The sequence below is a fragment of the Python bivittatus genome, unplaced genomic scaffold, assembly GCF_059951505.1.
Source record: "Python bivittatus isolate LINGU-HERP-01145 unplaced genomic scaffold, Pbiv_v1 ctg000400_np1212, whole genome shotgun sequence".
NCBI classification, from domain to species: domain Eukaryota; kingdom Metazoa; phylum Chordata; class Lepidosauria; order Squamata; family Pythonidae; genus Python; species Python bivittatus.
The window spans coordinates 3,429,253-3,443,941 of record NW_028277073.1 but is presented as its reverse complement, the minus strand read 5'-3'; the positions used below and the strand labels follow the sequence as shown (position 1 = coordinate 3,443,941).

The window sequence follows — 14,689 nt, the reverse complement described above, 5'->3', positions numbered from 1 at the left end:
CAGCTAGGACTTGTTGGAGCTGTGAGCAATCACATCTGCTGCTCTACAGAACTGTCCATGGTTTCGCTCCCTTCCCAATAAATTTTAGGCATCCTTGCTCTTCACAGTCACTGACTTCAACCATGCTGATACATTGACTAAACCATGGCATGTTTAACCATGACACACTACAGCTGGATAGGTTCTTCCCACACACTAAGCTAAATTCAATTCATGTAAAGTTTAACCACAGTCATAGTTTCTAGGCCTAAGGACCAAAGGGGGGGGGGGGGAGACCTCTATTGCTTTGTAAAATAATTTGAATTAGTTCCAACAATGCAATAAAGAGAAGGACACTTCATCCGAGGGAACTTCTGCAAACTGAAGACTGTAACTGAAAATGAACCTTGTCCTGAGTAGGCAGACCTGGTACACTCTATGGGTAGTGGAAATTGTGTGATGCCTACCCTATGTTACTTAGCTCTGCCATGGCAGGTTTTCAAAACTTCAGTGAAGAGATCCGATGTGATGCGGACCCAGTTATGATTCTACTTTTGCACGAAAGTTATATTTTGACAGCTATTTAAAAGAAAAACTTGAGAGCAATCTTAGAACAAACATTGATTTATAGCAGTGTTTTTCCAACTTGGCAACTTTAAGAGGTGTGGAATTCTGGGGAAAGCTGGCTGAGGCATTCTGGGAGTTGAAGTCCACACTTCTTAAAGTTGCCAAGTTTGAAAAACACTGATCTATATGGAATGGCTACTAATCATTCATTGTTTTGATTGCCCGAGTTAATACAGTAGCCCTAGAATAGTTTTTTTTTTTTTAACTCCCATCTGGATGGGGATGGAATTAGTCTTTTATCCTCCTGTGCAGGAGCAACTGCATTGGTGGTTCACAAACATCAACGGTGGTTGTTTTTTACGGTTGTAGCCTTCTTCAGATTTCAGAGGAAGCTGATAAATTTAGCTCTGTGAAAATTGCACCTAGCCCAGATTGCACATACTACTATAAAATAAACTATCTTTTACCTGACAGGTAAAATGGCAGCAGCAGATCCTTACATGAAAATGAAAATTGATCCTCAGAATCTACAGATTCAGACACGTACCGTGGAGAAGTTGCTGGAACCCCTCATAATTCAGGTAGACCAGGTTAAGGAAAAATGGGTTGTGGGATGAGAAATGAAACAAGGAACGTTTTTCATTGTGTGGGTTCGTGTGATACTTGGCACAATTCAGAAAACATATGCACACAGTCCTGGTTGAAAGAATCTCTCTACAGGTATGTACACAGTCTCATTTATGATATGTGAATTCAAACTTGGCAATAATATCAGTCAGTCAGTTTATTACAGTCTTAGACCAGTACAAGCAATGTATCCATGAGTGCTCAGTGAATATTTATAAATCTATCTCAAGAGACAGTAAATAAAATTTAAGACAAAATTAAAATACATCTATAAAATAACCTGACTAGAATCCATGAGTGAAGACCCAAAGGAGCAATCTAAGTTATAAAGTAGTATCTAAAATTATAAAAAAATGTGATAATAACAATAATATGAATCTAATTTAACCATCATTTCCAGATTACAATGGTTCACATGCAAAGCTACTAGATTTGAGCTTGTTTGATCTAATGGTCTACTTAACCACTAGCATTAGATGGACATAAAAAATGGGTAGGCTTCGATTGCATATATGTAGCTACCATCTTGACCTTTTTGACCCCCAGATACCCCTGAATTAGGTGGATAGGCATCTCTGTGTATTTGGAATCCCCGATGCTTCCCTGGAAGTCATATCAACAAATGGCTGGTTTTTATTTTTATGGCCTAAGCAAGGATTGGAAGAATAGTTTTGATTTGCTGTACATAGATTGCTGTTCTGGGGCTCAAAATCTGTTAAGTGAGGACTGGCCATTCCTGTAATCCATTGGTCCCCAAACTCTTTAGCTCATCGATCCCTCCATGAGGTGTCAGATTGTTCATCAACTCCCATAATTTAAGAAACACTACTTTAATAGTACTACGAATAACAACAACAACAACAATAATAATAGATAGTCCCTTTGACTCTTGGGGTCAGTAGTGACCACTCTGGAGAACCCTGCTGTAATCAGTGCTTGATTTGTAAAGAACTTCGAATTATGTCATGCTGTTTCTATTAAAATTACTTCCCACAAAAATATGAATAATCAGTGTTAACTTCAATCAATTTCATATTTCAAAAAAATGTAATATTTACGCTGGGTAGTTACTTTTATTGTGCTTAAAACTTTCTGTCTTCCATTCATAATGCCAGGGAATCAGCTTTTTTCTTCATTAGATTAGGTTATTTTAAAAAGTCATATCTGCAGAGCAAGCCCTGACCCACTGTAAAATCTCTGCTCTTTTAATCTGTTTGCCAGCAGAGTCCCAATATAGAGCATTCAGCATTCCTTTCCCATAGGATAATTTTTAAAATATAATTTAAATCTTGCAGGAACTGTTATGTTTACTTGCCATTGCCTGTTAGAAATGCATTTCTTTCCAAAATATTTCATCCTTCTTACACAGTCGTCAGTGTACGCTTAAAAGCTTGATATATCTTGAACCTCGTTCTTTTCATTCTGACATGCCGATGAATCAGAAAGCTAGTTTGCATGGACGTGTATCCTCTGACATATTTCAATCATCTAATTTCACATGTTCCATGAGAAACTTTCATAGTAGCTTCTATTTAAAGTAAATTCTTGCAGTTGACCATATTTCTCTCTTTCCGCAGCCCCCCTCTAATTACCACCACTACCAATATGTGCTTGCACAGTTATCTTTTTTAACATACTGATTGGGCTGAGTGATCAAACATTCAGGTTTCTTGTGTTACAGAGTTGCACTTTTCATGGTCTTGTCTTCGGGTCATTGTAACTCTATGAATATGATTCAGTTTGCAAAAATTAAACCAGATCTCCGTTTAGTTTGTTTTGGGTAGGTAGAATTAATTTTGCAGCTATTTTCATTTCCTTTATGGCACTACGCAGCAGTTTTAATTTCCTTTATGGCACTATGTCATTTACTAGTTCCTACTGAATTTATTAAGCAGATTGGAACTTATATATCATATTTTGCATCTCTTTTAAACAAGACTGCCAATCAAAGTACAAAACTCTGAAATTACGCTGGCCTATAAATGGCTAATTAACAGTCCAAGTCACCACTGACTTAAACCATAGGGATTTTTTTTTTTTTGCACTACTATTTTTATCTAGTCATTCCAAGTTAGGGTGATTTTGTCTACAATGCCCACCGAACAATTTTCCTCACATAGCCAGGGCAAACAGGTCCTTTGGTGTTTTTTTAACCTCTGTTCCTTAAACCTTTTATTCTGGTCCCAAAGGCAGTTTCCCACCCAAGCAGTAACTAGGCTGAAATGGCTTAATTTTAACAGCGTTTAACATAACATCTCAGCCTTGGTAACTTTAAGATGTGTGGACTTCAACTGCCAGCATTTCTCAGCCATGCTAGGAGCCATATTTAGCAACTTTTGAAGGACTAACATTTTCCCACCCTAGGAATCTATGCGATGTGATTAGCTAAGAATTTCTTTTCAATACTATTCCACTATTCCACACTTATCTTCATGGAGGTGATGATACAGAAGTTCCTGGTGGATTGTGTTGCAATCAACATTGTCTAAGCAAGTTAAATTCTAGCATGGCAGCCACTGTGAAACCAGTTTTTCCTATCCTTTCTCTAGTTGTTTTAACTTTAAAACCTTGATTAAATTGTTACCAGTTACCTCTATTTAAATTTAATGAGTGAATGATATGACTTTATTCTTTAAGTTGATGTTGTTGTTGGCTTTTCGATGGTGGGGTGTGCATAGCAGTCTTTTTGTAGCCCCAATATTTGCTTTTTTTGTACTTGGGATTTTTGTATGACATACTAACTCTTGCTTGAAAAGATCACTAATAGTAGTAAAGGAACTGGAGTGGAATGAATCAGAATCCCCTTTCCTAACCTGATATCTTTGAGATATCCTAATATCTAATATGCTAATGAGAGGGCACCATCAGGTTGAGTAAGGGTGGTATAGAAGGAGGGAGCAGGCAGAATAGGATGGACAGATTTGAATGCTACCATCTTTTATGGGAATGCCTTCATTGTACCAGTCCAGAAGTCAAGGCCAAGGCTCCTTAGAAGACTTAAATGTGGGCCATCTAAACCTGTCTTCTGGGTAACACACACTTGATCTGGTCTTTCTTCCAGGATAGAGAAAGACTGTGGTCTACTAGCACTATAAGAGAGAAGTGTATTATGGAAAATGGACAAGAGATTTTGAGGAGTGAGCACTGACTCCCTCCTTCCACCAGGGATGTAGAGATTCTTGCATGACCACCCATAATTTACATGACTTGAGAAATCATAGAAAAACAATTCTGATTTCTCTTTAGATTGTGTAAATCTTTCACCCAATTCTGTTTGGAATACAATATCCATCTCTTTTATTGATTTTTCTCAGCCTGACTGCTCAGCTTGTCAAAGAGGACCCCACATATACTTTCCATGCTGCCAGACTATTGACTTTTCTTCTTGCTCATATTGCTTTTAGTAATACTTAAGAGGATCATGAATGTGTTGACATTACAGAGAATTAAAGAAATTAAACTGATGTTCCTTTCATTGTTGAGCCCAATATATCCATGTAAACCACATAATTGAACTGTTTCAATCCACAGGGGTAAGGGAGAGAGAGACATACACATACACTTATACAAACATATACTGTATAGTTTAGTTTGTGTCTGAAAAACATTATTTGAAGAATGAACTTTACACCCTACACTTTTCTCTACATTTGTAACTGTAATGACAATGTACGTGTGCAGATTTCTGCATCCAGATCAGAGGTGTTTACAGGGGGAGGGCGGGGGAGTAAAAAAGTCAAGATGGCAGCTATGACCATGCAATTGAAGCCCCGTTTCTTTTAAAGTATGTTGCATGTGATGCACACCAAAGGGGGGCGAGACTTTGATCTCACAGTCACAGCAGCCATCTTGACTTTTTGAACCCATTGCAGACACCCCTGATTCTTAGGACAGGGGGATTTTTACTGAGTCATAACAATGGTGTTTGTTTTGCCCTGATCTGTCCCAGTCTGGATTTCTGCCATAGTTTCTTGTGCAGGTTCTGGAGCCACCAGATTAATTCCATAGCAATGATCAGCAGTTGCACATTTAGTGTGATTCCTTAGAAATGATCCTGGGTTGTTGCTTCGAGAAGCCAGCCTGTCGCACACCCAGTGTGTGACCAAATAATACTTGGTCTACGCTGTGGTAGGCTGACGATGCCTGCCGCTATCCTTCTATCCCAATGTGAGGACTGAGAGTGTAGTCAGGCTACCAGATGGCTACATCCTTGCTCTGTGCTACTTCAGACTTCAATCTACTGATAACCCATGCCAGCCCTTGGATAATTATTTCTCCTCCTATTGACAGATGAGGACTCCTGAACTTACTCAGTGTTCAGTTTCCTTTGAAGAATATACCGTAAGGGGGTGATGGCTTAGCCCATGTACTACCATGGACTAAGCGTAAGATGAGGATCTATGATAACACTCCACAAATCCCAATTTTCCATCAGATTTCTAGTGTCATAGGATTTCTTTTAGAGAATCAAGAACCTCTGCAGATTTATAATAGATCAATGAATAAACATAGGATAAGCTAGGTAACCTAATTCTCTTGGTCCTTGAGAGAAAGAAAAATAGATGAGTAATCTCTACCTTTCATCTTCAACTCCATCTTCTTCCTTAGGCTACTTTAAGTGTCCTTCGGGAAGGTCAGGAGGCATTGCTTTCAGACGCTGATAGCTCAGTTCATCAAACCCTTTAAGTCGAAGGTGTAGGAAAAAGAGTAAGCTAAGTTGTAATAGTGTAATGATGAATTGCTGTTAAATCTGGATTGTTACACTTCCCATAATTTTAAATAGCAACCACGTTATTGAAAAAAGCAGCAGAATAAAAAAAAAGTGAACTCCAATGAGGACTATGGAGTAAAATGTCCATAACTCCATGTTCTGTGATTCAGGATAGCTGTGAATTTACTATTTTATTAAAATGCTATTTCACTTCTCTCCAAATGTTCTCACACATCAGAAATTAAAAATGTAGTTTCATTCAAAGAGACTTTTAAAATGACAAACCACATTTCCCTTTAACTTAGCATAGCAGAGGAAAAGTTTTTAATAATCAGTTGATAACTTTAAAAGTGTTTAGGGGATCAAAATTAAACTTTAAATAGATCCTGGTTGCTCATGGATGCCACAACCTCTTGCAACATTAATTCAGTGGAGTAATTTATGGGCCATTCTCTCTCCCTGGACCCTGGCTGCATTCGCACATCCCGGAAAGCTATAATGTGGTTCCTTTGGACTTGACTGGCCTGTTTGGAGTTTGGAAACCATGGTTTAAGGCTTAGCATTCCATGTGGATCAAGACTTATTTTAACATGGTTAAGCAAAACATTTAACTGCAGAAGTGAAACACGGCCATTCCCTTTATGTTTTAGGTTACCACATTAATGAATTGCCCTCAGAATCCTTCCGGGAAGAAAAAGGGATGTTCCAAAAGAGCTCGTGTGATCCTGGCTTCTGTGGAAGAAGCTACTTGGAACTTGCTGGATAAAGGGGAGAAAATTGCCAAAGAAGCTCCCATCTTTATGGAAGAACTGAACGCTGCTCTCCGTGATGTTCGCAAAGAAAGTAAGCCTGCCGCTACTAAGGCAATAATATCATTATTTCAAGAGCTGCCTATTCTCTCCCTGCTTCCGATAATGTGTCTTAAGACCTCTGTTTTGTGGTTCAGGATGATTTATTTCTTTTCAGGTCCTAAAATGATAAAGACAGAGACCTGTCTGCCTGTCTGTCAGTTGTTCTGTTTGGCATTATGCTCTTCTCAGCCAGCTGGCAGATTTGCCCTATGAAAAGCAAGATCACCAGCCACTGAGGAGATGCATCGGGATCTCCGTTTCTGGATCCTGAATGCAAAGATCAGATCAGTTGCAGGGGATTTTTGGAGCAGTATTATGAAATAAGGGGGTGTGCTGTGCATCAGTCTGACACATGGTTGGCTGGGGAATTCTGTGAGTTGAAGCCCACACACCTTAACGTTCCCAAGATTGAGAAACACTGATCTAACAGCATGCATCAATTTAGGCTCCTCTTTTTTAAAAATCAAAATCACTTCCTAATATAATGTGTGTTCTCTAATTTTATAAGGATTCAGTACTTTTACCATACTACACCAGTGCACTTAATTTGCCTGCTGTGGTGCAGAGCAGATGAAGAACAGGAAACGAGAAAAGAATTAACAAGGATGTTCTGACTTATCCCACTCTTGCCAATGTCAGGGCATCCACAGTGTGTGTGTGTGTGTGTCAAAAAAGTCAGTTGTGCAGTCAAAGACCACCCTCTTTTTATATGCATTGTGTAAAAACTTTTTCATGTTCTTTTTAAAATGGTTTATGATTTACTACACTTACAATTTACTAAACTTATTTTGTAGCAGAAACTTAGTCCTAGGTTATTCCCCAGTCCAGAAAAGTAGGCTCTTCATAATATTTTCTCAAGGTTGTCCCCCCGCCCCCCCCCATTTTTATTACACTGCATCAGATATATTGGAATAACTTCAGCTCTTTGGCTGTATTTGCTTTTTTTCCCTAAGTCATTAAAAATGAAATTCCAGTTTGTTGAGCTGTATCTTAAGAAACATGTGAAGATCCAGAAGAACAAGGGACAACTTTAGAGCAAAATAAGGATCAACACAGCAACAATTATTTGCAAAGAAATAACAGAAAGAGTTTGAAGGACATGAAATTGCCAGTGAAGTTACATCCATGAAGAATAATAGGAAAGAAAGAAGGGCAGTAGGAAAAAAGAAAAATAATAAAAATTGAGTTGGAAATAAAAAAAAGAAGAGAGAGGATTGATAAAAAAAATAATAGGCATATGAAATGCACCATAGAAATTGAATGTTGGATACATCATCCTCATCCACCAAATTGTTTCCTTCATGGTGCCCAATAGAGGAGGGATCACCTGGTGTCCTCCTTTCCATCTGTATTCTGCCAATGTATGTAAAAGGATTAAGGGTGGAATAACCAAAGGCCACTCCCTTTGGGGCTGTCCATGCAAACTCTGCACAGTATTGTATTGTTTGCAGTGGCTTTGGAAAGTTCTGTGCCTTTTGATATATAAATAATGTCTATTCCTTCCTGTTGTTGTTCATTTCTTTCTCTCTCTTCTTTTGCCTCATTTTGCCAGTTAAATGTTTTGATGTGTGCTGATGTTTCATAAATAAATTTCTAACTATATTTTGCTAGCTGAACTGAGTGGTATCTGTGCTTGCTCTGATCTGGATTCAGGGATTGAATGGGAGTGCACTAGGTACAAAGTAACTGGAAATCGTTCACAGAATCACTCAAGAAACAATACTGGAGAGCTATAAATGGGAAGCTGGAACTTCCCTTATGGTCCCTATGGTCTGAAACTCTCACAAATTAAAACCACATGGACTATTTCGAGTTCAGTTATGAGTACAGTGACCATACATCCTTTATTAAAGAGGACAGTCCTTTATTTCAGAAAGCTGTCCTTTAGATTTATTTATTTTTCAAAAACTCACTTGTGTCCTCTATTTGGGTCATTTAACTTTTTCTGTACAAATGGTAACTCTTCATTCAGTTTTTCACATTCATGTGAAAAATATGGAAATTGAATTGTCTTTTAAAAATAAATTTACATATACTGTTTGATTTTAGATATTTTTTATTAGAATATGCATTTTTGTGAAGTTTTTCTTGGTTTTGCTCTTGAATTTTCCTTTGTAAAGCAAAGTTATAAACATAAACCAGTAAAAAATTTTATCCTTAGGAACCTCTTTCCGGTTTGTCCCTTTTTCAGGTTTGTCCTTTATTTTTTCCAAGAAAATATGGTCACCATAGTTATGAGACCTGTTTCCAGAATCTCCGCAGTCTTATTGTTACAGTACTGTACTTAAAGTTGCTAAATTTGAAAGTGAAATATTTATGCCTCTGCTAATGAAATGCCTCTTTATGGCGACAGCCATTGAAAAAGCTTCCTTCACAGATTTACTGACTCACAAGATCTTGTGCATGGTGTGATCCAAGGGTAAATGACTCTGGCATAAAAAATGACAATATTGCTATAGTGTAAGCTTTCTGTTTGGATTCTCAAACTACTCTTTAATTGTTGTTGAAGTTGATGTTTAATTCCTGTACAGTCAGAAGGGCACTGGAATGGATTCCCAGGATAATCACTGGTGCATTTCTTACCCTCCCTCCCTCCGGCAGGACTGTTCAGGCATAGCTGGGATACTTGGCATTTATTTCCCTAAATAAATGCCTATATATGGGCTGGGAGATGGCAACTGTGTCTTGGGTTCCATCTGTTGCCCTGCCAAGCTCGCGTGTAGTTCATTGCTATCTTATCTCAAGAGAACTCTTAGATAAACTTTAACTCACAAATGCCACCATGACTTACGAACAAATTTAGGATACTTCAGCGGCTGTTTTGTTGTTGATCCACAGAGAAATCAGGAGATAGGGGTTGGATGTTTTAAAGGAAGATATAGGTAAAGCAACAATCCCTGGATAAACCGTGGTGTATCTGTGTTTGGAGAGTGCATTGAGTTACATACATGGGGCTCCAATTTGTAGAACTCCATTTTCTACCTAACAGTATCTCTGGCTTGGTAGAAACATATCACATGGGTTTCTCCCTAAGATGGGCAATTTTTGTCTGAAAGAATGGAAGGGGGATTGCTGTGCTTCAGGATAATTGATCCTCTCTTCTCTAATCTTATTTTTCTAGCATCCTAATATGTATGAGAGGCTCACCTATTAAGGGCATATATGTGTACTCTTTAGGCCCAAGTGCACTGACAGATGTACTTCAGACATTGCTCAAATATTCTGTACTGATTCTTCTATGCATTGAAGAAACAGAAGCTTCACTTCTTAGTCTCCTATGTCTGAGGACCAGTAGATCTTAACAGCATGACTGGCCCCCATTCATCCAGGGCTCTCATGCTGCTAATAATTATAGTACGTATCTTTCCTGCTCCACTCTGCTCATTTCTCCCACTCATACATGGAAACCACAACAGGAATGAAAGGATTTTTCTGTTTAAAGAACATGGGAAGTCTGCTAGTCTCTGTCTATCAAATGACATGCTTAGAATGTTAAGCTGGAATGGTAGTTGATCACAAGCCCAATAAAGGAAAACCGTGAGACATGGCTGCTGAAAAGGCAAATGGTGGTTAGTGGGCAGCTTTGTTCAATGGAAAGGATGTGTGTAAAGAGAAACACTAAACTTAGTATACCTTTTTTTATTCTAGGAAAGTATCCTGGAAGCTCATGCTTGCCCGAAAGAAAATAAAGATTTGTTTTGTTTAGGAAATAACACAGTGATAGCAAAGGCCGAGTTAGTTATGGGCTCCCCCACATGGCCTCTTACTACAGTTTGAAGATGTCCTGCTTACCATTGGGCATCTCACAGGCAGACCGCTGCAGAGGCCACTGATTCTGGCCCAAGGTGTTCTGGGATGAAATAGTTTTTGTTCCCTGGAAAATGAAAGATCTCCCATCCAGACAATCCATGGCACATGGAGGAGAAGGTTTTAAATCCTTTTTTTTTAAATTTTCAATTTTAAACAGGTTGATCCACCAATGGATTGAGAAGCTGGGAAATTGACTGGCCCACCTCAAGCTTAACATACGCAATTGAGTTGCCCAGAGGTGTCTGCAGGGTATGATATATGGTCCAAGATGCTGGCCACACACATAAAAAACAGGTGGAGCCACCATCTTGATCTTTTGGACCATACCTTGCAGACGCCTCTGTGTGCCTCTGTACAGTGAAGACTTCCTTATATTTTTGGATGATCAGAGTTGTGTATGTGCTGAAACTTGACCCTAGAATTAGAGAAGTGATTTCTCAACCTTCAGCTCTTTCTCAGTCTTTAGCTCTTCAACAACACTTACATGGTGGTTGCATCTCAGCTGTGCAAATCTGGATGGCACTGGATGGGCAGCCAAGGGGGGCAAAAGCTAACTCTTTGCTGTCATGGGACAACTACAGACATGAAGCCAAGGCCCCCTTTCTACCTGCATATCTCCTTTCCTTGTCTAAAAGACCTACTTTGCATATCTCTACATAACCTGCTTCTGATTGGTTGGATGGATGTTTTCTGGAGTTTTGTCACTTCCTCCCTCTCTCAGTTCTGATCACTTTGTCTTCAGACTGATTTGAGCAGTTCCGGTTCTCGCCTGACTCCCCGTCACGGGGAAGAGTCGTCTCTTACTCCGAGACTGCAGGACACAGATTAATGGCCTTAAGCGATAAAAAGGCCAATTCTGTCTGAAAACTAGGAAAAACACTTAGGTGTAAGAGCAGACTGATAGCAATGAGCAGAGCCTGGGTAGTTTTCTGTTGGGGATGCATTAATTCGGCATCCTGCAGGGAGGGGTCAAAAAAGTCAAGATGGCGCCCCCACCCTTATTTATGTGCATTGCATTGTAAAAAAGGTGTGGGGCTTCAATCACAGGGTTGTGGCTGCTTCTTGACTTTTTGTCCCTTCCCCATGGATGCTTTGGCAGGGCGTTGGATTCAAGAGCCCAAGTGCTGCCTTCAAGCAACAGATTTGATGTGTTTTTCAGCTCCATTCAAGTAGGAAACTAACAGCCAAAGAGGGGCAGGACAGCCGTGCCGCTGGGTTCTCCATATGGAGCAGGAAGACAGAATGGTTCGCGGCTTGTCTTTGCTTGACCTCCAGTGATTGAAAACCCTGATCGTGCAAGAGCAGCTGTTTACATTCAGTCAGGGACAAGAGAAAGGCTCCATTCAGTCTGGAAGGTTGTGGACACTGGAGGCAGGACCACTGCATGTGGCCTTGGCCCCAGAGTTCCTACTGACCGATCGCAGCACATCAAGGTGTAAAGCCTTCCCAGGATTTTCTGCCTCTCTCTATTCCTGAGGAAGGCTTGAGCTGGAGGTTCAATCTTTGGGATGCTGCTCTGCTAACAGTACTCAGTGTGTCTCATAAACTTCAAAACTTCTTACAAGACCTGGCAATTATAGACAGATATGAGAAAATCACTTTCCCAAAGCACAAGCTATAACTCTGCCTTGTGCTTCCCCCCAAGGCAGACCAGTTGGGGTTCTCCTGGATTTCAAGATTTGGCTGACATCCCATCCTCCACCCAGTGATTGGAATCTGTGGCTGATACCAGGCTAGCCTGTAGTTTACAGCCATGATGCATGGCTTATTGGCATTCTGTAGAAATGATTTGTGTGTTTTTACAAGGATGCCTGTAGTTGAATGAGCTAAAGGTCGAATACATTGTAAATCATGAATAAAAAGAGTAGGCTAGGCTGAGCAAGACACTAGTCTGGTAGTGATTCCAACAGCTCTCCAAATCATTCCCAAGGATATATTCAAAAGCAGTGGTGGTGCAGCAAGGTTAATTTTAGATACATGACTCCCTCATGCAGCCAGGTGTATTATTTCAAGTGTGAAACACACCACTAAAATTTCACTTCTCTCCAGCTTACCACCATTCTATACTTTCATTCCTACTCCTGTTATATTAAAGCAGAAAAAAGAAAAAAAGAAAAGAGAAACCAAACTTAATAGAAGAAGGAAATGCTGTGAGCTTCATTATGAATTGAGGAATATTTTTCTGCTTCTGCTTAGATACATAGCATAGATACTTGGGCCTAGGCACATAAATGGTTGTTTTGTTATAGAAAATAATTCTTTTTTTTTTTTAAAGTAAAAAATTATAGTTTAGGGAATTCTTTTTAATCCTTTACCAGTAGTGGCCAAAGGAGGAATCTGTATTTTCTTTTGTGTAAGGAAATAATAATTTGCATCGGTGTGTGTATCTGTGTGCCTCAGCCTCTAATCAGGGGGGTATGTATCAGCTGCCTTTTGCGTGTATGTGCCTCCGCTGTTCCCACGTGCTGTGTCTGTGTGTGTTCACTGGGAAGTATGGGGCAGGCTTCATACGCTGTGCTCTGGATCAAGGTCTAGGGGGGCAGGGAGGGAGAGGGTGATTAGAATGGAGCAGCCAGCAACATTGCGAGCCGCTACCCAAATGCCTCTCCCATTGGGATGTGTTGGGGGAATTGTTTTCTGGATTTTTTTTTTCCGTCACCCTTAACTGAATCCAGTCCATTTTCACACTGGATCTTTTGCCGGCTTCTCACCCACAAAGCTTGGTCCTGTTCTGTTTGGTTTTGGAGGATTAACCAGCTAAGAGACAGAGATATGATTTTATGATTGTTTCCAACATCCTCCTTGACTGGAAAAAATAAAGATGAGTATCTATAACCATGTATGTGCCTGTCCACCAACTTCTTAGGTATGATTTTTGTTGTTGTTGTTAAAAAGATGCTGCAGTCCTCAGCAGTGACCTTGGCATGCCCTGATAGCTCAGTGCTGACCATAGACTTGTTTGCTACTGTCCCATATTTGGTCATTTGGGGATGCTCAGTGTTGGGGTCCAGTATCAGCCGCAGTGCAGTTAACATTGGAGGTCCTTCTGATAGTTTTCTTTAAATCTGGCCAGCTAAGCATCCCACGTTGCAGCACAAACAGCCTTTTTGATACACATTGTGACACAAGTAGAAAAGAGTGGAGCTTCAGCTGCATGGCTGTGGCCACCATTTTGACTTATTTGACCCTCCTGCACAGACCCTGGAGTATTATTGTTAATAATAATACTAGTTCACTGCTGAACTTTCTGCTGGAAATGTACCGTATTTTAGATAACCTTCCCTGTTGTAAACTAGCATGGATTAGTTACAATTCTTGTATGAAATAAATGTATGTGTTATAACAGATAGTACTAGCTTTAACATGAAGCAAGTGAAATAGCTACTCTGGGCAGCAGATTATAGAGGAGGTGCCATTTCCTTCCTGCAGTCCCCTTTTATGTCTTATTCAAAAACGGAACAGGGGATCGGTTCAATTTGTTTCCTGCCCCAGAACAACACAACTCATCTAAACTTAGCACTGATATTAGGAAAGAACAGGAGCAGCCAGCCTCCTGGAGGCACAGCCAGCTACAAGAACTGAGCATGAAAAATCGAAAATGCGAATAAAACGAAGTTGAAAGAGCAGACCTTCCTGTTGGAGTTAAACAGGCAACTGTGTTAATCAGAGCTCTAGTTTATCTGCTATTACCTTTAATTGAATGGCAAAATTCTTCATTCAATGAAGTCACATTGCAGAAGAGGGTAAAATTAAAAGAGTGTCCTAAGAGATAAAACAGACTCTTTGATTTTATTTTAAAGTGAGATATGCTTTTCAATTCCTGCATTTCTTGAGCGCTGTCATTATACGGCATATAGCTCCCAGTTGGTGGGATAAGGGCAGAGTATGTTACTTTGCAAACAGTCTCTAGCTTAGAGATCCTGGCTTGCACAGGATAGCAGGCACATGCTTGGGGTAAAACTGGGCTTTGATTGCACTTGTGGCCTGCTTGCCCAACTCTGCCCAGAGTGACCAGGACTGTCCTTACCAATAGTACGGAATGCTCTGTGCGGCACAGGAGGACCTGAGGTTGATCACCTGGTCTGCAGTTCTGTACAATGCTTTGGTTGGCCAAATACATGATGGGTGGTGGAGGTCAACATCT

The 14,689-nt window shown here is 39.9% G+C and overlaps 1 protein-coding gene across 4 annotated transcripts in view; it reads left to right on the top strand.

The window, feature by feature from the left end:
* The window catches only part of CTNNA3 (catenin alpha 3), a 703,663-nt gene that overhangs the window by 5,314 nt on the left and 683,660 nt on the right, over window positions 1–14,689 (top strand). For all 4 annotated transcript variants that reach the window (XM_088144299.1, XM_088144300.1, XM_088144298.1 and 1 more), the window contains 2 exons: window positions 1,021–1,127; window positions 6,535–6,727. In XM_088144299.1, coding sequence (XP_088000425.1) covers window positions 1,026–1,127; window positions 6,535–6,727 — 295 coding nt within the window. In that variant the 5' untranslated portion in view covers window positions 1,021–1,025. The remainder of the gene's footprint in view (window positions 1–1,020; window positions 1,128–6,534; window positions 6,728–14,689) is intronic.